The 26,766-nt window shown below is 50.3% G+C and overlaps 8 protein-coding genes and 1 non-coding gene across 9 annotated transcripts, besides 2 other annotated features; 8 read left to right on the top strand and 1 right to left on the bottom strand.

Annotated features, from left to right (window-relative positions):
* Positions 1 to 3,008: 3,008 nt before the first annotated feature.
* Tb11_tRNA_Gly_1 lies at positions 3,009 to 3,079 on the bottom strand. Its single transcript has one exon. It is a non-coding gene; the product is annotated as a tRNA-Gly (tRNA).
* Positions 3,080 to 4,701: 1,622 nt separating this feature from the next.
* Tb11.02.4550 (hypothetical protein, conserved) lies at positions 4,702 to 7,875 on the top strand (the record flags this gene model as incomplete). The annotated part of the gene is made up of 1 exon (XM_823653.1): positions 4,702 to 7,875. One exon carries the CDS (start codon positions 4,702 to 4,704, stop codon positions 7,873 to 7,875), a length of 3,174 nt encoding a protein of 1,057 aa, XP_828746.1.
* A 248-nt stretch (positions 7,876 to 8,123) lies between these two features.
* Positions 8,124 to 9,320, top strand: Tb11.02.4540 (hypothetical protein, conserved; the record flags this gene model as incomplete). Its single annotated transcript, XM_823652.1, has 1 exon — positions 8,124 to 9,320. One exon carries the CDS (start codon positions 8,124 to 8,126, stop codon positions 9,318 to 9,320), a length of 1,197 nt encoding a protein of 398 aa, XP_828745.1.
* A 269-nt stretch (positions 9,321 to 9,589) lies between these two features.
* On the top strand, positions 9,590 to 9,988 carry Tb11.02.4535 (hypothetical protein, conserved; the record flags this gene model as incomplete). The annotated part of the gene is made up of 1 exon (XM_823651.1): positions 9,590 to 9,988. The coding sequence occupies one exon, from the start codon at positions 9,590 to 9,592 to the stop codon at positions 9,986 to 9,988; it is 399 nt and encodes a 132-aa protein (XP_828744.1).
* A 1,482-nt stretch (positions 9,989 to 11,470) lies between these two features.
* Positions 11,471 to 12,694, top strand: Tb11.02.4530 (protein kinase, putative; the record flags this gene model as incomplete). The annotated part of the gene is made up of 1 exon (XM_823650.1): positions 11,471 to 12,694. The coding sequence occupies one exon, from the start codon at positions 11,471 to 11,473 to the stop codon at positions 12,692 to 12,694; it is 1,224 nt and encodes a 407-aa protein (XP_828743.1).
* Positions 12,695 to 13,436: 742 nt separating this feature from the next.
* Positions 13,437 to 13,472: a microsatellite.
* A 244-nt stretch (positions 13,473 to 13,716) lies between these two features.
* On the top strand, positions 13,717 to 15,240 carry Tb11.02.4520 (amino acid permease/transporter, putative; the record flags this gene model as incomplete). Its single annotated transcript, XM_823649.1, has 1 exon — positions 13,717 to 15,240. The coding sequence occupies one exon, from the start codon at positions 13,717 to 13,719 to the stop codon at positions 15,238 to 15,240; it is 1,524 nt and encodes a 507-aa protein (XP_828742.1).
* A 1,175-nt stretch (positions 15,241 to 16,415) lies between these two features.
* Tb11.02.4510 (hypothetical protein, conserved) lies at positions 16,416 to 18,230 on the top strand (the record flags this gene model as incomplete). The annotated part of the gene is made up of 1 exon (XM_823648.1): positions 16,416 to 18,230. The coding sequence occupies one exon, from the start codon at positions 16,416 to 16,418 to the stop codon at positions 18,228 to 18,230; it is 1,815 nt and encodes a 604-aa protein (XP_828741.1).
* Positions 18,231 to 19,126: 896 nt separating this feature from the next.
* Tb11.02.4500 (hypothetical protein, conserved) lies at positions 19,127 to 21,934 on the top strand (the record flags this gene model as incomplete). Its single annotated transcript, XM_823647.1, has 1 exon — positions 19,127 to 21,934. The coding sequence occupies one exon, from the start codon at positions 19,127 to 19,129 to the stop codon at positions 21,932 to 21,934; it is 2,808 nt and encodes a 935-aa protein (XP_828740.1).
* Positions 21,935 to 25,625: 3,691 nt separating this feature from the next.
* Tb11.02.4490 (hypothetical protein) lies at positions 25,626 to 26,339 on the top strand (the record flags this gene model as incomplete). Its single annotated transcript, XM_823646.1, has 1 exon — positions 25,626 to 26,339. The coding sequence occupies one exon, from the start codon at positions 25,626 to 25,628 to the stop codon at positions 26,337 to 26,339; it is 714 nt and encodes a 237-aa protein (XP_828739.1).
* Positions 26,076 to 26,109: a microsatellite.
* Positions 26,340 to 26,766: the final 427 nt, after the last annotated feature.

Genomic DNA, 26,766 nt, shown 5'->3' with positions numbered 1-26,766 from the left:
CGTTTTCTCAGGCAACTGAGCATGGTGCTCTCTAGACCACTGGGGGTGACGGCCAACTCCCTGCTCAGGGGTGTCCTCGACATTTCTTTTTTAAAATCTGTGTGTGTGCCAAAGGTGATGAAGCCGTTCGAAAGGAAATCATGACTAGTTTCGTAAGCTTTATTCAACCGTTTGCGTAGGGATTTCATCGCGACGAGAGACGGCGCTCACCGCAGGGCAGATCCCCGCAGCACCGCCGCATGTTAAAATGGCCTAGTTTTTGACTGCGTGTTGTTCGCCCCCATGTTGACCTCAGAATTGGGGAGGAACCGTCTCTTCCATTCCGTCAGGAACGGAACCACTTTGTAGCGATTTAGTGCCGCGATGACGCAGTCACGTTACACTGTGCCAACCCATCGGGGATAATCAATAAACACAGTAACCGCTTTCTCTCGTTCCTCCCCCCCCCCTCTGTTTATTAAAGCAGGTGGTCACGCTCTGACGTCTAATGCTGAGAGTCCACGTCTGAAGCTCGCTGGCCTTGTCTGAAGAGGGTAATCTCGACATGCTTGAAATTTCTCTATCCTTCAGTCTGCGGATCCTTACCTGCTGCGGTTGGAAAACGGAGGGGCATCACCCCTTTCTTTTTGGTTTGTTTGGATTCAATGAAAAAGAAATGATGCTCTTCTGCGCAGCAGCTGCGGTATCAGGTTTTGTTTCCAGCACAAGTTATAGATCACTGCTGCGAGTGCCCGTGTTGTTGCCAAGTTTCTACAATCCCTCCTTATGTTTGTTTGTTTTTTTTTCCAACCAGAAGCGATGCCGGTGGGGAATTCACCAAACACTAGTTTGAACTCTACCATGGCAAATGGTATGGACCTAAAACCTCCCCGCTGCTCCAAGCAATAACGCCCGTGATGCCATTCGTATCGTATTCTCTCGGTTTCCCTTCCATGTATCCCAGAGCTCAATCGCCCGCTGATTCTTTGATAACCTCAGACCATTAGTCACTACAATGGGCGTGCTCAACAACCTCAGAACAAGCAGCGAGTTTATCAGGTTCCGGTCCCTTGATTTATTTTTTGAATTCTGTTTCTAGCCCTTACCTCCTCCATTGTTCTGCGGCCACCTCCTTCAGCACTTGTTTTAGCTTTGCAAATTTTTGTTCCCTTTTTCCTGCAATTCGCACAATTTTCAGCATCTGCTTCCATATCCGGCATTTCTTGAATCCAGAAAGATGGCACCAACTCATTTCCTTCGCCAGTTGCTTTCATTGATTCCATGCGGATTGAGGGGGAAATTGCGTTGCCCATCCCATCCGTCATCCTACGGTAATATTAAAAACCGTGGATGAACTTCCTAGACGCATATTTGCCGCCGAGTTGCCCAATCGGTGCTATTCCATGCGAATAGTAGACGTCTATGACGGCACAAACGGACTCAATAGCTGTCCCTACGGATGCTTGCTTCGAGCTTTATTTAACGGCGGTTACTACTTCGGTTCGGTTTCGAACTCCAGACCGGCGCCTCACTTTTATATTTTTTCACGCTCGGCGCCGGGTATGGTTTACAGTGTGGCGACTTTCTTGTCGCCTACCCATTCGTTAGCGAGTCATGTTTCCCATTCCAAGCGCCGTTTCACAACGGAGTCAGCGGCGCAGCTTTGGGCTTTTGAATAGATATCATAGCCCACTGTCTTTGCATCCGCGCCCGTTGTCATCGGGCCTTGCGTGGAACATGGTAACCAGCGTTGGTTTCGCAACGGCAACTGGTTTTTGAAAATAGGCTTGGACGGGCGTGCCCTTCTACCCCCCCCCCGGCCAAGCATTGATTTAGCAGATGTTCTTTTGCACCCTCCAATTTGTTGCAGGCTTTGAGGCATTTATCCTTTTTCTCTTTTTTTTAAAAAAAAGGGTGCGGACACGTCCCCTTCTTTTGAAGGCCTTTGGTTGTTCTGATATTTTTTGGTCTTGCTGCTAACGTGTCTTTCCTTCTTCAGGACCAAATACGCTTCACAAAAAGTGCAAAAAACAGCCCCGGCATCGCAGCAGGTGCCTTGCCAGAGCTCGGTCTTTCTTCTGAAAGGGGCAAGAGGCATTCCATTGCTATCCACTGAGAATCGAACCTAAGCTCCGCCTGACTTTCGCCCTAAATAATAACAGCAGCGGACAGGCACCTGAAGAAGCAGGCCCATAAGCTCAGCATGGCTGAAAGGCAACCGCACTCTCTCCCGAGAGCCGATGCCATCGTTTCTTTCCACTTGCCTAGTGGCTGTTGAGCACCTGCACGCTTCAAATGCAAATATTTAGGAAGCACCCCGGCGCTTGGCCTCACCCTTGAAAGAGCGCAAGAGCCAAGCACAATGACGAGGCTATAGGCGCCACCTTGGCGTTAATATGGTGTCTGTAGGGGCCTCCCCGCTATTCCATCTTCACGTAAGGGGGAAATGGTTGCAATGCCATCTCCATCGATAAAGACGGTGTTCGCGCCTACACAACCATGCCATTGGCTTTGCATTCTTCGGAATTCACTGCCTCCCCATTGGAACTCTCTTTTTCCACACCCTCCTGTGCCCAAGAAAGAGTATTCGTCGCGCGGAACGCGTGGCTCGGCGGAAGATGGCAATTGAAAATTTTAAACTGCCCGAAAAGCTGAATGCACTGGTGGTTGCTACAAGATAGAGATAGCGGCTTGCGAGTACGCTAAGGAACATGGCACCAAGCAGGGTGCCACAGGCAGAGTATGGGAACAATGCCGATATACCTTGAATGAGAAAACGATGGGCTGGAAAGGTCTGGGATAGACGCTGGTGGTGTGCTGTTTGGCGATTCCGCAAGCGAAATGTGCGGAAGGGGCCGTAATTGTGGAGTGGAGGAAGCGACTCTCATATGTTGGTTGTTTGGTTGTTTTTCCCGTTCATACGTTTGGGAAGATGGTGGCGACAGCGTTCGCCATACATTTTCGAGGTGTGGATAGAAAAGCCGCACAATCCGGTTGAAGGCTCGAAAAGAGGAGTGACGCGAAAAAGATGCGCCGTCCGGGAATCGAACCCGGGTCAATACCTTGGGAGGGTACCATCATGCCACTAGACCAACGGCGCGGCAGGCGCAGCAGCGAAGATAATTCTCGTCATTATATTTGGAGGAAAGTGCTCAGTAGCGGATTTCGACCTCTGAGGATATTTTCGGTATCTGCTGGCAAAACATCTTTCCCCTTTTCGAATGTCTCGGTGCCCGCGAGTTCCAACCTGTTTTTTTTTTTTTGCATCCGTTTTTGCTTCCAAAAAAAAAAATCGAAAAAGATGGGCGAAAAAGGGGCCAGGCAACAAAGTCCGTTAGGGAAGTATATCCCACTTTCCTTTATTCACCGTCCGTTTGACCCGCAGGATCTGCAGCGTGGCAAGTTGTCGATCCTTGAAGGAATACATTTTGAAGAAAGGGGGAAGATGTTGCTTCTTTTCCATCCTTGGTGCCGCTGCCTGAGTTCACTAACCTGCGATAGAAGGGGAAAGTCGAGCGCCAGCAGCTTGCTTCACCACCAGGCTTGTGTTGAGGTGGAAGGGCGGTGGTTTCAACTCCCCGAAGCCCGTACAGCCGATTCTTTACTGAGATACTGACTCGAGAGACGGACCCCCTGTGCGCACTTCCAAAACACGCGCAGTAACAAACAAAAATCTACGCATTCTTGGTGCGGCCGTTTCGGTGCTGAGTGAGCGTCCGAGTGGTGCAGCTCCGTGTGGCCAGCGTATTTGGGGTGATGGGTGTGTTCTGAGGGTCCGCGTGCCCACCGATTGGCTGACCTGGAAGCGTGTTGCTGCTGCTTCATTGTGTGAGTTGGTGCGGTGGTTGACTCGCGCGGGGTGGGTATTCGTTGGCGGGGAAGTGTGTGTTACCGAGTGTTCAGGACAGCAGAGCGCGACGTTGTGATGTTTTGGACCGCTTGTGAGTCGGGGTACAGGTGGGTGGTCGTATATGTATGTGCTGGATTTCTACGCCCCGCACCCTTCGGTCTCCCTTTAAGGTTTGCAGAAGCCGGGGATGCGTCTCTGGTTTTGCCAGTGTCGGGTTTTTACTGCGGCTACTTTATACCCTTCTCCCGGAGCGGCGGCGAAGGAAACTGCCCGTGTTATGGCTACGTTGCTTGTTTCGCTATTCAAGACTCTTGAGTTGGCTTGATCCACTTCAACGGTTGGGCTAGTGGTGGTCTTGTGCGCCTTGCGGCCGAGTAAATACGCGAAGTTTTGTCGGTGTTTGTGGTGCCTCCTGATTTCCCTAAGTCACCCCACGGTGAGGTTATTCTAAGCCCATACTCTTTTTTTCTGTGTGGAAAACTCTGTCTACCTTAGGCAGTACACTAGCGCACGTAACCGGTTATGCGAGCTATTCCCTTGGTGTGTCGGAGCTGTGCTTGCTCCCTTGCCGCCGAAGAGTACACGCAGATCCTCATTATTTAAAGGACAGGTAGTTGCTGCCCTTGCGCTCGTGGACATTGACCGCTGCTTACATCTGGGTACAATTTCTCCTCCTTGTGATGAATATCCATTATATATTGGGAGCTTGTTCGTTTTCGTCGCCACGTTATTTCAAAATTATGCAGTCCACCTTCTTTACCTTCATACTGTTAGTAAGGGGAAAACGATAACGGTGTCGGTTTTTTTAAAAAAAATCAAAGGTTAGATCGGAGTGGATAAGTTTAAAAGGGGAAAGTAAGTAAGCGGTAGCAATGTTGAACGCAAATGCCAGGTCCTTCGTCCCCCAAGCCGCTGGAGATCACGGAGCACCGCACAGGAGCAATTTTTACCGGTATCTTTTAATGTTACCAACCATCAGAAAATATGATGCTACGAAAGAATCCGAAGAAACAAGTGGATTATTTCAACTCTTAACGAAGAGGTTACTCTGTAGTTATTCCCACGGAGGCCCAGGCGATGATGCTTTACAGGTATTTACTACCACATTCTTCAGTAATGTGAAGAATGCTGGATATTGTTCTGGCACCGAGGCACCAACTGGAATTCTACTATCCCGCTCCATTTTGTCACTTACAGGCACTGTGTCCGACATATGTGCCATTAGCGCGGCACCTGGTTTTCTGGTTCGTGTTGAGGTTCCTAAGGAGTGCGGTGCTGAGGTTGCACCTCAGCTGAAAGCTGCTTGGGACGACTACTTCTGGACACTTCGAGAGGATCCTCGGGTTTTGGCGGTGGGTTACGTGGGATCTTTCTGTGGAACATCATCAAGTAGGCGATACGCTGGCACCCACCGCCACTACTTTTTTGTGTCGATAATCATCCCGCAACCGGAAGATGTTCACTTTTTCCAGACGGCTCTATTGGGAATTAACTTTCATCCCCTCCGTATTACAGAGGTAAATGCCGTAGCATCATTTGCTTGTAGCATGCAAGTTCCTCTCACCGTGGTTGTCTCGATAGGGGATGATGCAAGCAAGAAGTTGCTATCAGATGGCAAGCCTGATCGGTCATTTTTTGTTTCTTTGTATCCATGTGATGTTTCACGTACATTATCCAGTTTAAAAGAATACGAAACACATTTTTTGTCACTTCTGAAGGAACAAAATGACTGGCCGAAGCCAACTGTTGTTCATGTTAACATTAATATCGATTATTCTCACCACGTAGGGACGTTAGTTTGTCCAGTGTTTGATATGCTGGCATTCGTTGGGGATCTGTGTGATGATACGGCAGCCAGCGTTTCGGGTGTTTGTGTGAGCGATACAACGTTGCGAAAGGAATTTGGTGTGACGCTGTGCACGGAAGCAGACGGTTGGTTTTTGAATGCGACGCTAAACTATGTGCTGGCTGCGGGTCGGTCATTCGACATGTCGAGCACTTGCTTTGGTTATGTTCCCCAGCACTTCAGAAGGTCCATTACGTTTGCTCAATACGAATACGCTCACAAAATAGCGGAGAAGTGGCTTCCTGTTAATTGTGTCCCAGTCCCACTCAACAGAATGACGTTTGCTGCGGCAGCAGAAGAATTTTCCAAATACCCGTACTATGTACGGAGTAAGACCGTGGGAGCAAATGTACTACTGATTACAAATAGCGAGGGGGATGTTTTTTGTGTAGACGTTAAGACGGGAAGCATTTCTGCACTTCCAGATTACTTTCGGGGGCTGGGTGGAAGGGCGAAAAATAGCGTTTTTTCTGCTGTCGTTGCTTCTTCCTACCGAAGTTACCTGGATTATGTCATAATAGTGGAGGATATTCTATCTTTTGAAGAAGCTGACGTGCGAGAGCTACCCTTTCCAGAGCGGTGGTTTTACGTGGAAAAGTGTTTGCTTGACAATTACGCAAGCCGTCCACACACGAGCCCCAATCGGGTTGCCATTGTCCGGACAATATATACCGTTTCAACTCAAGCTGAGCGCTTACTTAGAAACCCACCGGCAGGACATCCAACATTGGGCTTAGTTTTTGTGCCTCACGTTACCAACTGCAAAGAGAAAGATACCTCGGTTTATAGCTGGATCCCTACATCCTCGACAACTGCGGTGTTTATTGTTGGTGACGTTGAAAATGTCCATCCAGAGAGTGGAGATGTAAAACGGGCGTGGCTTCTTGTGGCTGACAGCGGTAAGAATACCATGTCTTATAACAATGAATATGTTGACTATATATGGGACTCTGCCCCCGAGCTTAGGAGCGGCTCCGTCATCGAATGCGTCCTAAAGCGAAGTGACGATGGTTCTCATTGGTGGGAGTTGCTTCGGGGCCGTGGTCCGGATATGGGGTACCAGCCAGATACGTTCGACATCGTTGAGAGACTTGTTCATGTGCCTGGATTGACGCATAAGGAAATGCTGTGGCTACTTGACGCTGCCAAATACAGGTGTGGAAGGTGTCATAACGTAAGTGACGTAGGAAGAATGAACGTGAAGCACATGGCGTATTGGTGCAAAAAGTGCTGGAGCGAAACAGGCCATGGGGATTGTCTATACTGTGGTCGGTTCTGTGTTATGGGAAAGAATGACACCCTAAACCAACACTTCTATTGTGATAACTGTTGGGGCACATTTTCTGCTACTAACTTGAAAGCAGAAATTGGATATTTGGCCCCCCCACCGGAAAATGCATCGTTTGCAACCCATGTCTTAACCCGGTGCGCATCTTTACTCATAGATATAATAACTCCTAAGGTGGCCACGAATGACGTGCTTGAGATTTGCTGTGGGGGATACCTTTTAAGAAAATGGATAAGGAACAAAACGGCTCGGTACATTGGTTTCGATTTGAAGTCGAGTGTCGTGGATGCTGCGAGCGAGCTCATTTCTTCATTACGCCATGAAATGACAGAGATGTCATTTTATGACGTTATCTGTGCCGATGTGTTCTCTGCAAACTTTTGGAGTCACCACTTGACGAAGATCCACCCAAGACAATTTCATGTCATAACTGCGTTTGCCGGATTTCATCATGCATTCGGAACAGAGTACACCGCGATGCGGCTTATCGAAAGCGTGGCCAATGCCCTAATTCCCGGTGGGGTATTTATAGGTTGCTTCTTCGATGTTGAGCCATTATTTGCTAAAGGCAGTTTTGGTAACGGTGTTTTTGCGATTGAGTGGGCCGCAGATTTCTTACCAAGGGTGGGAAATCACTTTCTGCTTTCGGTGCAGAAGGGTCATTTCAAAAAAGTCAACGTCGTTCCGGTTGATTTTCTCGTTGCTGTAGGGCGGGAGTGTGGACTTGTTGTTGTTCCCAAGGCTTGCTCAACATTCCAAGGGATTTTGGATAATGACCGTGGCTTCAATAAAACAATTTCGTCCGGCGAGAAAGACTACCTGCTTGCAATGAGGGCGATTGCATTTCGCAAAGAGGGTAACGCACAAGCGGGTATAGTTCCGACACAAAACGTTGACCTTAACAGGGATTAATAATTCTAATTAGCGTTATTATTTTTTTTTTTACATGCATCTGTGTGCTTTAACATCTAAAGGTTTCGCTAAAGTTTTGTAGATTTTTCCCCTTTCGTTTTAGCACATTAACTTTCGTTACGTAAGCGCATGAGTGCAAACTCGTGGTGGCTTTTCCTTAGGGGATCGCAAAAACCCACTCTAACGGACATATTCCGCACTGAATTATTGTATATGAAAATGTGTACGTCTCTGTGTGTTTTGAGCCAATGTCCCCCTTTTATTTTGGATGTCTCTCCCACCTCACCAGAAATTATACAATGGCAAAGCGCTCGAAGTCGAGTAAGGAGCGGAGAGCCAGGCGCAAGGAGAGAAAGCTGTTAGAAGCTCGGATAAAATCTTCTCACGAAAAGTGCGACGAAGGCCTCTCATTGCTGGAACCGACAGGTAGGAACGCACAACCGAATTATGTAAAGGCAATGGTAGCTTTGGAGGCAGCGATAGAGATATACGAGGAAAACACAGTTGCTTATTTCCTACTCGGGGAGTGCCTTCGTGGTCAAGAGGAATATGAAAAAGCAATCGAGCGTTATTCCCAGTGCCTGGAGAAAGATCCACTAAATATTAGAGCTATGGAGGCACGTGCAGCAAGCTACGTGGCTTCATCAAATTGGTCTTCCGCCTTCGTAGATTACAGTTCAATTATCAATGTAGAGCCTGACAATGACCACGCATATAATCACAGAGGCTTATGTATCTTGAGCACACGTGTACCTGGTCTTCGTCTCCTTTCTTCGGAGTTCAATCAGTGCGTTAATGACTTTAAAACGGCGATACGATTGAACGAAGCCAATTACTACGCGTGGGCTAACCTAGGAAGGGCATATGAAGAGCAAGGCCTATTAAAGGAGGCATTGCAAGCGTACTCATCCGCTCTGAGGGTGAAGGAGGAGTACCACTATGCTCAGCTGCGTCGGGCATGTCTTGCACTGCGTATTGTTGAGTCTAGTTGGAAGTATGACGATGAGGAAAGTTCCCAGCCTGCTGCCACAAAACGTTGTGACGGCGCCTCTGTTGTTCTGCCAGCTCTGAAATCTTTGGATGATGTGAAGTCGGAGGTGCTTGGTGAACTAGCAGCAGTGGACCAACGGGCATACGAAGAGGAACTCCTTAAGGCTGCTATTGTGGATTTTCAGAGTTTGATGGCGGAGGGCACCGACAAGCTCAAATACGACCCATGGCTGCCCCTGAATTTGGGAAGCTGTTTTCTTCTGCAGAAAGACATAAACAGAGCTGAAGAAGAGTTCAGGTTAACTTCAGAAATCATTAACGCCAGGCCGCAACTTGTTGCGTGTGGTGAAGCAGAACCAATTCAGTGCGCAGAGTCCCTGCAGGCCGTACTGAATCTCAGAGTGGAGGTATTGAAAGCTATTAGGGGCCGACGCTTCCTTGCAGATAGGCATTAACAGGTGCTGCAGAGGGATTTCTTGTTGCACGAAAATGCCTATGGAGAGCTTTGTAACAGCTTGCGGGGGTCGTACCATGTATAGGATCACAGAGACGAAGCGCTATGTTTTTCCGCTTGTGCGGCGGCCACGTGTGGCTAACCTTGTGGCTCTTCGAACTTTGCACAATTCCTAAGTTAATGCCATTGTTTATCTTGTTAACGTTTTCTTATACATGCACTAGGTTTCCCGCTTAGTTAGGCTACAACACTTCGTGCTGTAGATTAACCATGGTCAGTCGTTCGGGGTTGAGATTTAGCGGATTTGATGTGAAGGCACTATATCCTCATGGCGTTCCAAAGCGAACGTTTCCCTATCGGGAGGCACCCAAACAGATTTCTACTGCACCCACTGCCGGTGGGTTTTACCTGACTAAGCATGCCCTTGGATGGCCTTTTCAAATTCCTTTTGAGTGGCTTTTCTACCGAGCACCAATTTTTACCTTTGTGGCGTGTGTCGTGTATGATCTCTTCTTTGGGATTCCCCTTCCGTTGATGAAGGAGGTACCTCCTGGCACCCCAAAGCATTTCTTCTACAACAACTCGGGTGGAACACCACATCACTTTTGGCAGCATCAGGAAGGATGGAAGGTACCAAACATGTCTGGCGCGCGGCGATGGGTTGACTGATCGCGAAGGGGTACCGAGATAAGGATATGCTTAATGTGGTGGGGTTAGGGTTAGGGAAATATTTCCGCTGGGAAAAGAATAAATTTTCTTCCAGGAAGGGGCTGTCGTGAGGGTCCCCTCTCCTACGCTAGTTTCCGCAAAGTAGTGTGCTGGTTGCGTGGTTTTAAAAAAGAAAAAAAGCATTTCTTCTCACTTCCCCATTCCCCCTTGCTTCTGTTTTATAGGAAATTACGGAGTGTTACAAATATCGTTATTCTTGTGGTAATCAGTACCGAGTACAAAACAACTTTCCCTGTGGTTGCGCGTGTGCCACATAATCAGATCGCTCGCAGCCCCTGTGGGGTTTCACATTCACCGTTGGCACTTTGTTTGCGATGTTCACTGTCTAATCTCTCACCTGCACCTGTCAAACAAAGCCTGTACTTTTTGATTTTCCTTGACTCATACGTTGAGGCGAGGGAGCCGACCAGCAATCATTACCACCGATTCTCGTGGTTTCTAGCTACTGGAGCGGAGGGACATGAAGGGTTGGGAGTCAGTTATCAGGCACCTCCTTCCGTGTACATCGAACTTAACTGTTTTAGGTCGAGCTTTTTGCGATATTTCCCACAGCATTACGGGTGCGACATAGCGCCGTCTCCCGGACGGTACACGATGGAGGTCGTCCCTGAGTGCGTTAACACAATATGTCCGCGTAAGTGTGTTGTGCGAAGCGGTGGTGCGATGATTTGTATAGGCTTGGATGTGATAGTTTCGACCGCTGTCTAGCTGCCTGTGCTTTCGTCGTGAAGGATAATTTGTTGTTGAGTATTAGGGTGCTGCGCACAACCCCAGCTCTTTCTCTGTGCCGAGGGTAACATCTCGTCAACGGTGAGGGGGAGCTATACGTTTATAACGGTGATGTGTGGTGCGAATCCGTCCCACTTATGCGACAGTATTGCTTAGGATGTGACCTAACCGGTCGACGCAGGTCATTTGGCTCGAACGCTGAAAAATCACGGGCCGCAGCCCCAACTGACTGTACAGGGCGGTAAACACTCTCTTTGTCCTACACTGGCGTCCGTATCAACGCTGTAGTTTCCAGATACCCACTTCGGGCGTGCCCATCGGGATGCAGTGCGACATGGCTGGCTGTTGAGTGCAGGCCGCTCTTCATTGGAAAGGCGGGCCCGAAACAGATGGCTTTCTATTCGCAGAGGCAAGCGACCATATGTCGTAACGTTCGGTTGCGCTGAAGAAGATGGTGGGCCAGCTGACTGGCCTGTATTGTAATGTGGATTTTTTTTTTCAGTCCAGTTTCCACCTTTATTCTCAAACGAACGAGCTGAGGGCACACACAAATGCTTCTGTGCTAAGGGGTTACAAATAAGTTAAGGCTGCACCGCAACCTCGAAGTCATATCGTCCGAATATAAGTATTGGAATGTGCATGTACGCTGCCTTTTCCTTTCTTCACGCGTAATCATAGTGGAATGACTAAAAAATGGAACGAGACGATGGTGCGACGGGATTTGTTGAACTAGAGCGCCGGCTACAGGAGGTGAAAGCCCGGCTCCTAGAGCTTCCCCAAGCATGTGCCGAACCTCCCGAAGGGGTGTGTGAACTGCCGCAAGAACGAGTGGACGCGCACCCCACGGGAGCAGAGGAAGGCGCACAGGATGAGGAGGAGTCCCTCTTCCCGCTGTTCAAAGTGGAAGAAGTAAAGGTCACCACACCCTCCGAGACACCGGAAACATCCGTAGCGGCATTTGAGTTTAGGGATGAGTCACAGCTTGTTGTTGTGAAGCATCAGTTTAAGCTTCTGGGGAAGGGAGCAAATTCAGTTGTGTATCTCGGAACTATCTCCAGACCCACTGATGGCTGGAAGGAACACCATGTCGCTGTGAAGGCAACTCGGCTGCAACTGACCAGAGCTGAGGAGATTGATAGGTTGATAGCCATTGTGCGTTTGTGGCGCAGTATCGCACACCCCGGATTTGTTCGATGCTATTACACCGGGCTTTTTCCAGCAAATGGCACGAAGGATGGAAGAATCGACATGTACGCCGCGTTGGAGCTCGCTTCCGGCGGGACCTTGGATGCCCTCCTGAAGCGCAGGGAGAGGCTGAATGACAGCGTTGTTCGGACAGTTCTCCTAGATGTTCTCCGTACGCTGCAATACATGCATGACGTTGTTGGCGCAGTACACAATGACGTTAAACCCCAGAATATACTCCTGTTTGGGGGCGCGGGCGCCGGGGAGGTGCGATACAAGTTGTCGGACGTGGATTGTATGTGCCCTTGCCTACGCTGTTTGGAAGGGAGTGGCTTGGAAGAATGGAAAACGGTCAAGAAAGAAGGGGTGGGCAGACGGGAAGGTATATATGGTACGGCACCTTACATGTCCCCTGAAAGTTGCCGGGGTATTCCCTTTCTATACACCAATGACATCTGGTCTGTGGGCGTGCTGACGTACCAGCTATCAACCGGGAGGTTGCCGTGGACTCCTCTGGAGTTGCAGATCCCGTCAATGATATTGCACGGCTATCGGCAATCCTCGTCCAACTCTTTCGGTCCCGTGTTGGACGAATTTGACCAGGGCTCTGGGCAGAGCTATTCTGACAAACTGAAGGATTTTGTTACCTTGTGTCTTCTGAAGAATTCTACTGAAAGACCGACGGCTGCTGAATTACTTCAACATCCCTTTCTATCAGGAGCGAATGCTTAGGGATCAGCGGTCGTGTTTTTCTGAAATCGCGTGTGATCACAAGGTGTGTCTGCTGTCAGCGTGCTAAACCGACGTGTTTGGCCGATGGTTTCCGCAGGTGCAAAGCGCACTGTATGCGAACAAAAGTTGTGGGAACGCTTCTATGTATGTGAACGCCCGAAGAATCTGAGGGTGCGCTCATTCTGGGGGTCACTTTTTGTGCTTCAAACGAGCTATTGCACATTTTTCTACATGGGTGGAACGTGGTGCTCTCGGCCGTCCAGCTTCCCCTTCACAAATGGAAAATAATGGGGTATTGTCAGCTGCCACGTGGAGTTTAACTGCTGGCAGCCGGTGTGGTTGCAACTCCCGCCCCTCTGCTTGCTGTCCTTGCTAGAATCGAGAGGGTGGAACTTTGTATTTGATTTCTCTTCACTGAGGCGTGGTTGAGCAAAGGCAAAAGGCCGTGACGTGGATCAAATGACTCCTGTTCCCTCTTCTTTCTCACTCACCTCTTCCCCAAACACACACACACACACACCGGCAGCGTTTCACTGCAGAAGCAGAGGGTGCGCACCACTGAGCCCGCAGGAAAGTGTACGATCTAATGGAATGAGAAGTTCTGTGATGTGCACTGGCATCTCTTCCAATGCGACGTCGTTACAGCGGGACTAGACGGTACACATAACCGCCGATTCGCCATGCAAAATAGTTCGGAAGCACTTTCACGTGGGACACATGTCGGCACACGGCGCTGTTTAACGTGTTTGTGTTTGTGTGTATTTGTGCGTGTGTGTGTCTGCGTTCCCGGGTCAGTGGGAACACTGTCCGGAGGGGCGATACTTCGGTACCTAAGTTATCTGTTGATTGTCACCCGATATCAAAAGCACAAAGCAACTAGTTTGTGGTTATCTCTGAAAAGCTTGCTTGCTGTAGGTGCTCCATTGTTCGTATCATGCTCTTTTTCCCCCGTAGAAGAAAGGTCCTGAACACAACTGAAACCAAGGGTTAAGGTTTGATTTCGTCCAAGAGTAAGAGGGTAAATGGCTGGGGATGGATTCGTGGACGAACATCAATACTTCGAACACCCTCGTTACCACATCTTTCGTCAACGACAAGAAACTGCCTCTCCAATTGAGTCCTCGGCCGATGTCGAAGGACAGACAAATGACGGAGAGCAACAATTCATCCTGGATAAAGGGGCTCCAAAGAGGAGTCTTTCAGTACCAATGCTCATGGGGTTGATGTACGCGTATACTACTTCTGGGGCTTACGCTATTGAAGAAACTGTCCTCGGGGGAGGGCCACTGCTTGGTATCATTTCTATTGTTCTGGTTCCCCTACTCATGGCAGCGCCAACGACTATCGTCGTTGCGGAATTGGCAACAGCCATACCGTCGAACGCTGCCTTCTTAATGTGGTACAACGTTTCATTCCATCGTGTTGTTTACTTCGCGATGGTATTACTGACTTTCCTGCTCATTTTCATCGACAATGCACTTTATACCGTGCTCATATCTGAGTACGTGTGCACTGCAGTCCCTTGTTCTGACACGATCAGTAAACTGCTTCGGTTGGGCATGGTGCTGGTGACGTACACGTTGAACATGGTGGGAGTTCAGGCTGTTGGAAAATTGAGTATCGCACTCTCTATTGTGACGGTCGCACCGTTTTTGACGTTATTTTCGATGCATATGATCAAGAGCAATTTTTACCTCAACTGGCCGGCGATAAGCTACATTCCCCCATCTATTGATTGGGCGACATTCATAACAACTACCTCGTGGAACCTTTGTGGGTTGGAGCAAGCCGCCACGGTTATTGAACAGACCAAGGCACCTCGACGAACCTTCATCCGCGCGCTTGCGCCTCTTCTGGGACTTGCCTACCTTACGTACATTCCCCCAATACTCACTGGAGCAAGCATACGAGAAGGCCTACCTGATTTGTCACAGTGGGTAACAGGTTTCTGGTCGGACGTCGCCTTCAGTGTGGGAGGTGTGCCACTAAGGGTATTTATGGTTGTTGCTAGCGCGCTGTCTGCACATGCCTTACTGCTCTCTTCTTTCTGCACAACAACACAAATCATCGCAGGTGTTGCCTACACGGAAGCATTTCCCGGGCCGATTAATCGGGTCTTGTATAAACGGAACAAGCGTTTCGGCACTTATCATTGGACCCTAACCCTAAATGCAGTATTAAGCGCATTGTTCGGCGTCTTCCTCGAATTTGGACCGCTCGTGAAGGTTGATCAAGTGCTCTACGGGTTGAGGGTGCTTATGATCTTTATTGCCTTCCTGGTCATACGCCACCGCCATCCGCATCTCAAGCGGCCGTTCAGAGCTCCTTTTGAGGGGAAGCTACTGTACTTGCTTATTATTCCAATGATACTTTTCGCTGGACTCATCGTCCTGGGTATGGTGGAAAGTACGCAGTCGGTTATCGTAAACCTCTCAGTACTTGGGGTTGTAATGGTCATTTCGCTTGTCTATTGCCAACTGGTGCGGAAAGAGGACTTTTACGGGAGAATAGTAACAGGCACTCTGAGCGAGGATGAAAAACAGTAGTGTTAGGCATATCGAGGATCTCATACCATTGTTAGATACGGAGGGGGGCGTACACATAGGAAGAGAATAACCACTGAGACACACGGCTGTGTTGACCGACCGTTAACCTTCCTTTCCTGAGTCGAATGCCCTGAAGGCACACGTCTCCGCGGCGAAAAAAACAGACAAACAACCGGCGCAACTGGGACTAAGCAACGCCGGAGCGCACTATTTCCCACTTACTACTGAGTGGAAGGACTTCAGAGTGAATCAAGGAAGGCTTTGAGCTCGCCTTCAGTACATATGACTGTGTGATGGGAGGCTGGTGGAGGGAGGAGGGGGAACGGTGTTTTTGTTTTACCACGGCAAGCCTGCGCTCATTTACCTCAACGACACCAACAAAGGCAACCATGACACACACGTAGATAATAGGGACCTATCGAAAAAAGGGGAGATGGTAGTAAATGTGCACACAAACGTGTCCACAAAACATTTGAGCCGTATGCTGTAGTGGATGGATTCTGTCGTGCGTTATTGTGGCACGAACAAACACGAGCACGAAAACGGGTGCCTAACCCAAGGGTGGTGGGAACCACCTGAGTCGGGCTCGTCATTACAATAGTTACCGTTCCTGCTATCATTCTTATTTTTTTTCTTTTATTAGCTTTTAATTTTAGTGTCTCCCACCTTTCTGATTACTACTAAATTTAACATTTCTCCCAATCGACCTGATCCATTCTTAAAGGAACAAGGATCGAAAGGCGAAGCAGACGCACGAGTGCGAATTAGAAAAAAAGAAAAGGGAAAAACGTCAATCAACTACTCCATCTTTTACTTTTTTATTTTTACCATTCTATCACTCTGACAGCATGTGAGCGCTTCGCTCACCGCCTACCGAGGAGGTAGCTGACTATTTTTTTGGGTGGCTTGTACCGCGATTTAGTCCAAGCATACGGTGAGTAGTATATGTTCGTATTTTTTTTAAATATTTCTGTTCAGGTGAAAAGCCCTTTGACAGATCACTTAGTAACACTTGCTTTCCATGGTGGCTATTCCGCTCGGATATACCCTGTTCTCTTTTCATTATTTTTTTATATTTCCACTTCACCATCACTATGGGGTGATATTGCTTTTTTTTTTTTTACTGGCTATCAACACCCAAAACTACCCGTAGCGCTGAGGTTTCTGACACCCATATGACACAAAAAAATGTGCTGTGTCACTCATGTGCCCTTCGGATGTCGATCATGCATCAGGTACCTCCACCGCAGCCCCCAGTACAGACGCGCTCTGACCACTGTGGGAACGGTAGGCTCCTCGACGAAACGTATCACCCACGCTTTTCAATTGTTTACGAAACGGCGGAGAGTGCTCTGCGGTACTTTCGAAAGGCAAAAGATAACGGAGAGAGCACTACGGCGGCCGATGAGAGGCACAGTCTCTGCTGTGCGTGCTTGGGACTTTACCAGTTTTTGGATGCCGTCCACGCCCCAGTTGTGGCCGCGACAATTCGCACAAGTAGGTTCATCGACTCGAGCCGCCTTTCCGTGAATGTGAGTGTTCACCGGAGCGTATCATTTTTGTGGTTGGCAGTGGCTGCAATCTTTCACGGTGTAAGTGGAAGGGAGAATGAGAAACCAAATCCCACAGCGTTGGTGCCAGAAGAGCACGCCAACTTCAAGGATTTCTACATGAGTGACCTGCGGGCGCGGGTTCTGCAGTACCTTGTGCGTGAGCACTCTGAGTTATCCAAAGTGAAGACGCTTGTTGGGTATAAGGCCTACATGCAGGAGATCACTCGTCGTGCCGGAAGTGACGGCGGTGTAACTGAACCCCAGGTACAACAGGCGTTTGTATACAGCCCCGATAACGAGGGCCTCGTTGCGGACATAGCCGCTGAGCATCACCAACTAAAGAACCTTACCAACGGGACTGCGGTACCACTGCAGTACTGTAGCAACCGGAGCGAAGGGGTGCTGACGTACAGTGTTATATATGACTACGTGTTTCCTTACTTGAATGCTACTGGATGTTGGACCGGAGATGCTGCTGATGTGGGACGGAGTGGCAATTTTTTGATCTGTGAACCAGCAACACTGGCTTGTTCCCTGCAGCACTCCAATATCATGTTGATCGGAAACTACCGCAAAACGAGGCGGGATCTCTCACAGTCCCCTTGGTTTGTTAATGGAAAACGTGTTGGCTCGTACTCTCTACAGGAAGCGATTGCCGATCCGGTGTTGCCCTTCTTTTTCCCCGAAGGTGTAACGTCCCTACCGTGGGAAGGGCCAATGAAAGATGCCGCATGCCAAAGCGTGAAGCGTCCCCGGCGTGAGGTGTTGGAAGCTGACCAACAACATCCCGGAGTGGAAAAGCTGAATCCGCACCGCACGGCATCCGAACGCGTCTTCGGCTACGGACGGTACAAGTTTCATAGCGCTGGGCGGGAAGATGTGGATGTACGTATGCTCGGAAGTGGGCGGCCCTTCGTTCTCGAAGTCATATCGCCCAGCAGGGAACGCGCGTCACCGGAGGATTTGGCATCTCTGGAAGCTGTGGTTAATACCAGCGAGGAGGGAAGCGTGGAAATATCAGAATTACGCATAACAGATGCTGGTATACTTCTCCGCATGGCTCATCACTCGCAGAGCAAGGTGAAGAGGTACCGTTGTGTTGTGTGGTGCAGCAGATCAATACCTGAGCCGGAGAAAGATAGACATTTTCAGGCAACGAACGCTGTGTGTGACCTAGTTGTCGAACAACGCACCCCCGTGCGTGTACTACATAGGCGATCGTTGCAGTCACGTAACCGAGTTATTCACCGTATTCAATTGGTGCCGTTAAATGCTCACTGGTTCCTGATGGACTTAGAGACTCAGGCTGGCACCTATGTGAAGGAGTTTGTTCATGGGGATATGGGAAGGACCGTTCCACATTTAGGTCAGCTGCTGAATGGTAGAACAGACATCATCCAACTGGACGTGCTGGGCATGACGGCAGATGGTCTGTAGGGCAGAATTGGGTGGGTTCTGCATTTCTTTAATGGTGGGGAATTGTAATATGCTTGTGGATAAGGGGATCCAGTTGGGAAACAACCTAAAATCTCTCAAAGCGATGACGTTCTCTATATCTACTGCGGTACCGGACTTCATCACTGCCCCCATTCCCTGCTGAACATCATTCAATTTAACCATCACCTGCAGGTTATCGCAGTGTGTAAACTCTCCGCCGTCGGTCCCCACGAGAGTGTGGGTGTGTTTGCAATTTCCGAAGCGATTAAAGATTGCCTACCTCGTGTAGCAAGCCTACCGAACGTTTTTTATTTGGGGGAGGGAGGTGCTGGGGCGTGAAGTGGAGGGCGTCGCCTTCAGTTTCACGTTGCGACCGGATCCTACTGGCACATTATTCCCCTTTTTGTGGTGCGTTTTTTAACACTGTGCCTCCTCTTCCCCTCAAGATGCTACCGCGCCATCGGTTTCCGGGTGTCCTGGTGGCACCGCAGCTGTACTTTTTCCGATGTAACCCTCAATGTAGCTGGTGTGTGAGGGGGGGGTGACCGTTTGTACGAAGTAAGACTAATGTTTCTGCGTGCGCTCATTGCTACTTTTAACCCCTGTTCTATCCTCGTGCAAACAAATCAAACCAAAGGAATCAAACACTGGAGTTCTTGTTTCTATTTCGTTTCCTCCCTGGCAGGTGAACTCTGTTTGTTGAAGGGTAGGCTGGCGTGGACGCCTCCACAGGACGGATAAGTAACACCAGGGGAAGATCATATTAATAGTTTTAAGGCTGTCGACCACGCACACATTTGTATTTTGTGCGTATCCCTTCGGCTGAGGGAAAGCACCCTGTGTCATTTGTTTGATCGATCTGCTCCCCGCCGTGTAACGTCCTTTCCTCCTCGATTATGCTGCGGTACGTTAAAAGAATTGTACCAGCGCACCCAAGGTCAGTACTAGCGGTTACCTTTTCGTTGCGCGCGATGTCCACCAAGGCACAGAAGGCGGGCAACAGCGAAACACACTTGTACCGCATTATTTCACAGCGGCTAAACATACCCCAAGGCTCTGCATGTTATGTTGTGGAGCAGACTAAGAAAGGTTCAACTGTGCCCTTTCTTGCGCGGTATCGGCGTGACGAAACAGGTTACCTCGACGAGACAACAATCCGGCAGCTGCTTGATATGGCGGAGGAGCTACGGGAAGTGCAACGACGCCGCGAATTCATGTTAAAAAGTTTGGAGAAACGTAACCTCCTTACGAGGGAACTTCAAGAGACCTTTGAGAAGCTAGTTCATTTGAACCAGCTAGAGGATGCGTGGGAGCCGTTTAAAGAAAAGAAGACGGGTCTGGCACATAGGGGGCGTGAGGCGGGACTGGAACCTCTCGCGAAAAAATTGTTGTATACGACGGATCCCATCGACGATGTGCAGCAGCGTCTGCGCTGCGTGGACGACGGTGAAAAGTTGCTAAGGGCAATTGTGGTGGAGGAGGTGCAGCGTTGCGATGAGGTACGGCAGATCATGCTAACGGAGTGCAGGCGGAGCGGCACCATTAGTTGTGCACTTGCTGGGGAGCCTGGGGGAAAGTCAGCGAATTCCGATTCTTTTGAAAAGAATAAGAAGCATTTTGAGTGGTATGGTGGCAAGGTGTGGCCGGTGCAACGGATTAGTGCACACCATTTCCTGGCACTGCAACGTGGCGAAAGTGAGGGTGTGTTGAAAGTTAAAATGGCCGAAAGCAATAGGGACAAGGATGTTTTCTTTGCGTGGGCTCGTCGGAAATTTTATGGAGCGCGGAGACCTACTTCTTCAGTAGCTGGGGAGCTTCTGCAGAAGTGCCTTGAGGAGGCATGCAAACAAGTGGTGCGGCGAACGCACGCGACGGTCCGGCGCGATCTCAAAAAGAGTGCAATAAAAGAGTCTCTGGCTGTCTTTGCACACAACCTTCGCCATATCCTCCTCCAGCGCCCAATGCGGGATGCGAGAATACTTGCGATGGACCCGGGCTTCAAAATGGGTGTTAAATGTGTTGCACTAGACGAAAACGGCGGTGTTATTGCGTGCTTTTGCTGCACCTTGTCGAAGAAGGATGAGATGAAAGAATATATCGGTGGGTCGGTCGGGAAAATGAATCTTAACAAAATTGTTATCGGAAACGGGACTGCCTCGGGGGACGTGGCCGATGTTGTCGCCGCCACCATCAAGGAGAAGAACCTGAGCGTCGAGTATGCTATTGTCAGTGAAGCAGGCGCCAGTGTTTACTCTGTTTCCGATGTCGCGAAGGAAGAGTTTCCCACCCTCGACCCAATGTACCGCGGAGCGGTGAGCATTGGCAGGCGTGTCATCGATCCGTTGAGTGAGCTGGTAAAGGTTCCGGTTCGATCAATGGGCATTGGTATGTACCAACATGACATCAGTGAGGTCGAACTGACGCGCTCATTGAATCGAGTGGTGGAGTCGTGCGTAGCATCAGTTGGTGTTAACGCAATGGTTGCAAACCGCTACGTGATGGAAAAAATACCGGGTGTGACAAAGCGCATGGTAGACCAAATTGTTCTCGCGCGTCACGCCAAAAAGCTCATGAGTCGGGAAGACCTTCGTCGCGTTCCAGGGATGACTGAAACTGTTTACAAGCAAATTGCAGGTTTCTTTCGGTTTCCTAATTCCACCAACCCACTGGACGGCTCTAACATTCACCCCGAGTCCTATCCCATTGTGCAGAGGCTGATCGAGTTGTTCAAGGGACAACAGCGGATCGACATTGGGCGTAAACTTCTTGACATGAAGGAAAATGAATTGAAGGAACTGACGGAGCGCCTGGGATGTGGTAAGGCAACGCTTGAACTGTTGGCCCATGAACTGGCAACACCGGCCTTAGATCCCCGCTCCGAACTGCCTTTTGCCGGCCATTTCCGTCGCGCCCCAAGAGCGGCAGACATTAAATGTGGGGACAAACTTGCGGGGGTGGTGCGTTGTGTCACAACGTTCGGTGCCTTTGTGGATGTTGGTCTTCACGACGATGTGCTCGTACATGACGTCGACATTGATGCGGTTTGTGCGGGAAGCTTTTTAGATGACATAGTGGTGCAGGGCGTTGACCGACTTGGCAGAATTCAGGTTAAGTGCGGCGGTCAAACAAACTCAAGAGGTGTTGCAGGTGCTCGGGGTCACGCGCAAGGACTTGCCATTGAATCGGAAGATATTGTGTCGTTGGGAGCGGCAAAACCAGAGGACGGGCAGATGCTGAGCAGCTGCCTCGCGGAAGTTCGGAAAGAACGGCGACAACTGTTCGCGTCTGATCCTTCGTCTGCGGATAAGCGGCCTGCACCCAACAACGAACCCCCAGTGCACGCGGGAGAAACTGCTGAGGGTCGAAAGAGAAAACGAGAAGGGGGCAGCGAAGAAGACGGGGCCGTACCGACGAAGAGGGCGAAGGTGTCAAAGGAAAGGCCCGCCGCCTCAACAGCGCGGCGCAGCAAGAGCAAGGAAAAGGGGAAGACGCCACGAGCGGCGAAGAAAGCGGCTGTCGGGTCCCGACAGCCGCCAGGGGCCGAAGAAGAGGTACGTAGAGTTGCGGCCGCTTCCGTGGGCGGCGCAACCCCTGTCACCTCTTTCCAAACGCCAACTGAACGGAGGAAAAGGAAAGTCGAGATGAAACCAGCGTCACAACCCAGTGATCAAACTGGCGATGCTCAAAGTGTATTTGTGTTCTGAGCATAAAATAGGTGTGAACCCCGCGTTTTCCGTCACATCCTCCCCTCTTTGTGGGCAACTTGAAGCACCTTTGGAACTACGTGGGCAATGGAGGCCCCAGTTCGCCTGCGGTTGTTCCCTGCACGTCATATTTGACAACATAATAGCCTCAGTGGTGTAGCGAGGGACGTGTGAGCCCGCTGCGGCGAACGCTCTCATCACGGTGCTTTGGTCATGTTTGTGTTGTTGTGACTGTCGGCTCCGTCTGTTTTTCGCGTCCATCTCCCTTAAACGAAGCAATTTTTTTTTTGGATCCATAAGTTTGTGGGAGCAAAACCTATGGACCAAAGTTCGTCTAAGTAACAGCAATCCCTTTCTTCGTATTGTTTCATAAATGTTTCGATAGGGACGGTGGAACGTGAAGCGGGGGGTTTGTTTTACCCTCTTGCCTCCTGCTTCACACTACGCCGTGAGGTCAGGAAGACTGAAACATTGAAGTTGTCTCTTGGAAGGCGTCGCACGGAACGCGGATCATTGTTATAAATGCCACCCCCGCACAGGGCGAGGGTTGTAAGATGAGTGTTGCTTGTCACTGACGCTTAAATGCTTGCTTTCTTCTCTACTTTTGCTTCCCGGTTGAAAGACGCGTAGTAGTGAAGGCGGATCAAGTGGCACACTCTTTCCGTAAGGGGTGCAAGTGCTTCACATTTGTAGCCAAGTTAAGCAAGTTGGGCACAACTTTTTACGTATGTTCCCCGGCTGGACCGTTAACCACGGGGAAGACGTGGGAACAACGCTGAAAGAAAGGTACAGGGTTTCGTTGTTTTTCGGATAAACAGGATAGGGCGCTTCCCCGCGTTCTCCGGAACCACTGCAGACCCTGGGGAATTTTGTGGAGAGAACGAAGGCGCCTTGCGGCGCAGTAAGAGGAAACGTTTTTAGGTTTACCGGGTCTCTGCGTCCGGCGCGGTTGGTGCTCAGTGATATCCACGTGGAGGGGCCAAGTGGAAGTCTTTAATCCCAACGGGCGCAATCGACGCCGCACTCCGCCGCATTCCATAGGGCATTTGACCGGGTTTTGTCCGCTGTCGCAGAAGAATGCTATCAAACAACTTCATCCAAACTGTGTGAATTTTGACATCGTCAGTTTCGCACATGTGTGCCTATTCCCAACGAACCCTTCACCCACAATGTGGTGTAACCTAAGTGTTCCACGCCAGCTGGGCGACGCTTCCGTCGCCCCTGGGTAAAAATGATTTACTCATTCTCCATGACGGTTGTGCAAGGAACTTCCTCCTCCCGAGCCCGTGCCGTTAACCGAGTCAACGTACTACAACCCCTCTATTCCACTGGTTTTTGTGTGAAGGTCCTTTCCCGCGATTCCGTCAGTGCGCTGATGCCTGCCTAGCGCTGCTCTCGCAGCTGGCTCGCTCCTCCAAAAGCGTGAAACAGCAACTTTAACCAACAACAGCAGGCAACCTGCACGGGGCGCCATTGCTGCTTCCCTCTTCCACACCACCCTTTCGACTACAGTGCAGGTTGAATTCCTTAGATGGTTATCCTCATTGCACTTTGTTCCGTTTATCAACCCCAGTTTCCGCAAAGCGTTTCCGGTGGTTTGCCAGCGGCCGGTCGCTCGAAGTGCCATCCGCGTGATGAAAACCTTCTGTACCATTGCTTCGTACTCGCTTTCACGCGCATCAAAAGCCGTTCCGCCTGTGCTGCCGTACCCCCGTGTGAATCACGGGTCGTCTTTCAAAGCCCTTTGTCGGCACCCGCTGTGCGGCGCCACCGACAGGTCCCTTAAGACACAACGAATTGTGTGCTTAAAGTTGGGACGTCCGCCTCGGTGGGACCTTCCGTTTTCAATGTTTCGGTGGGGGCACTCGGCTGCCAGGACCCAGCTTCTCCCTGTTGGTTCCCGTCGCTACGGCAACTGCAGCAAAGGTCGTAGGGAATCGTTCGCATAGGAAATGTTTGGACCAAGGTTTTTGTTGCAGCATTCTCGGGTTGCGGTTGCTCCTCGTCCAGCTGGGTTCCATCGAGCAAGGGGCGTCGGCGGTACTGCCCACATTCCCAAATCACACCTCTGTAGATCCCAGTCGTGCGCTTATGTTGCCGCGTCCACTCGTGGATGGGTGACAGCCCGGAAACAACGCCTCCAGACCCGCTCGTAATTCGCACCGGGCTCCGTGAGTTTTTTTTTCGTGGTCAGACTCTCTCCCCCGTAACGTCACCAACCCACCCCCAAAAATGTCAATCGATGTCTCCACGGTGAGTGGGGCCGCATGCAAGGTTGAAGGAACCTTTCCAGTTAAGACGCAGTGCTCAAGCGCGAGGGGCAAGGCCCGTGGCGTGCGAAAAGGGTTGCTTTCCGCAACACGCTTTCGGGAAGGCACCCCCTCTCGGAGTGCACGTCCAGCGGGGCGGGACTAACCCAAAAACCTAAGCAAATGCTTGGAAATCTCAGAGCATTACAACACCAGCGCTCCTACAACGAAGGGGCCGCAACTTGTCGGTGAACTCCGGCGTTGAACCCGATTTCTTTCAGCCTCTTAAAGGATGGGGTGGGGGATGGGGCGCAAGGAGACAAACAAATTGCCATCCGCGCCCGTAGCGGTACCGCGGTAGTCGCTCCGTTGGTCTGGTGTTTCCACGAAGGGCGCCGCCAATCGAGGCCTGAGAACACAGCCCCTCGAAAAATGTGTCTAAGGTGAAGAAATATCGGACGAGCGGCCGATATCATGGGGGCCGGATAGAATTGGTGGGAAAAGGTATCCTTTCTCGTTTTCGTTCTTAGCACCTCACTGAAGCGCGACGGCGAGCAACCACCGCCGCAGTTTAAATATTGCAGCGGAATGCGGCTGCACACCCCGGAATCTGCGGTGGAGTGTTCTATTTAATTTGAAATGTCTTGGGCTGGCGACTCCCCATCGAAGGTTAGGTCCCACAAGACCGCGCCACCCGTGGCCGCACTGGGTGTGGGGGCGCCCTTCCTGTAAATGGGGCTGTTTCCTGACAATCTCACCGTGGTGGGACGAAACATTTGCCAACCTCCTTTGGGGTGATCGGCCTTGTGGTGTTAATGGCTGCTTGGTTTTGAAATGCACGCTCGGGAGCCCTAACCCTTTCGAATGTGTAGACCGTTTATTTCTCGGGGCCATTTGATGGTAGGTGCTCCCGCTCCATGTCGCAGTTCGCTCAGTTTTCCCTCGGCCCGGAGCTCACTTAGACAGCATGCAGTCTGTCACCGCGGGGTAGCACCGGCTGAGGCTTTGTCTTTCGGTGGTTTCGGGCTTCCGCTATTTGTTTATTCTTTGACCTCGCGCCTGGTTGGCGGGGGTTGTTACCGCAGCGTTTCCCCAACGCTCTGGCCAATGCCGACGCGGTCGTTGTCAAGCGGGTGCGCGCATGCGGGACGGTCCCTTCCTGCATTGCGGCGCTGCATGGCGTCACCCGGTTCTTCACCTCTTTCTGTACCAGCATCGACGTGGGGGCGGCGGTGCATTCCCCCTTTCCCGAGTAGCGCCCCTCTTGTTGGCCCCCGAACACGGTGGTCTCGCTCTGGGTTTAGCGGCCAGTGGGCAGTTATGCTTTCCAGGGGCGCGGATGACTACAAGCTTCCCCACCCTTCCACAGTTTACTGTTTTCCCTGGTCGACCCCATGTTCTTTGGCGCGCACGTCACCACGTGATTAAAAAAAGAGCAGGTGATGGTTAAGCCTGCCGTGTTTCCTCCGGTGGGAGGCGGAAATCCGGAACCCGTGGATGGGGTTGGGGCCGGCTTCCGTGGACCGGAAACTGTCATGCCACTGCTGACGGCCGGCGCCGGGCGCGTTCGGGAGCGTCGCTTTCAGCGGCAATTCGGCTTCTGGTTCGTTGCGTTGGCGGTTGCCGCGCCTTGGTGGGTGTTGCGGTCTCGCGCTGGGAACCGGCAAAGCACAGGTGATGATGTTCGGGACTTGTTCGCGTCTACGTGTGCGACTACAGGAGGTGTGGGGTATATTTTGTACGCGGGCGGTAGCGCTGTACTCATTATCTGTGGACCGCGCGTGTTCTCTTCAGCGTTCATGGAAGGCGATACGCTTATGTTGTTTGCTGATGCGATCTTCCTAACAAACTGGCCGCAATTCTCTATGAGGAGAAAAAACATACATGTGACTTGTGTGTATGTGTGTGTGTGTGTCTGTGTATGTGGTTCCTCTTTCTCCCCAGTGTTGATGGTGGCCTACGTAACCGTCAGAAAGTTAAGGAAGGTACTTTTATTGCCAGCTTCCGATGCAATACAGGGTAAGAACCGTGGCCATTATCGAAAGTTTTTTGTATTTGGTCGTGAGCGGGCGTGCGTCGCTACTCTCAAAGACTTTAAACGTGTTTTGTCATTGTGGAAGAAATCTGTGGTAACAAAACCGCCTGGTTGTCTTTGAAGCCCCTCTTTTGTTCTCTGACTGGCATATCACAGGAAGGAGATAAGAGGGAATGGGGAAAAGGTAAACACAACATCACAGAAAACTTACCTCACTTCTGCTTCGTATGATTAAGTCTGTGTGATAGTGGCAACAGGGAGGGTTTAGGCACTCATGCGGCTTACTGAAACTTAACTGGGACAAGTTCGTCAGTGGAAAATTTTGTGTATGACCCCATAACTTTGTACGGGTAATACTCCCTGTACTTTTTGTTGCAAAATTCTTACATATGATAAAAATCGTGGTGATGTAAAGGATACAGCCATTACCGGGCACAATGGTCCGTGTTGGTATTAAAGTGATTATTATCGAAATCAACCAAAAGCGAATATAAATATATATTGTCCTTTTGAAACTTTGTTAGACGTCTTTTCAGTTTAAACGTCAA

Source organism: Trypanosoma brucei (assembly GCF_000002445.2).
Source record: "Trypanosoma brucei brucei TREU927 chromosome 11 chr11_scaffold01 genomic scaffold, whole genome shotgun sequence".
Classification (NCBI taxonomy): domain Eukaryota; phylum Euglenozoa; class Kinetoplastea; order Trypanosomatida; family Trypanosomatidae; genus Trypanosoma; species Trypanosoma brucei.
The sequence above is the reverse complement of the archived record's forward strand: the minus strand, read 5'-3'. Positions and strand labels throughout refer to the sequence as shown.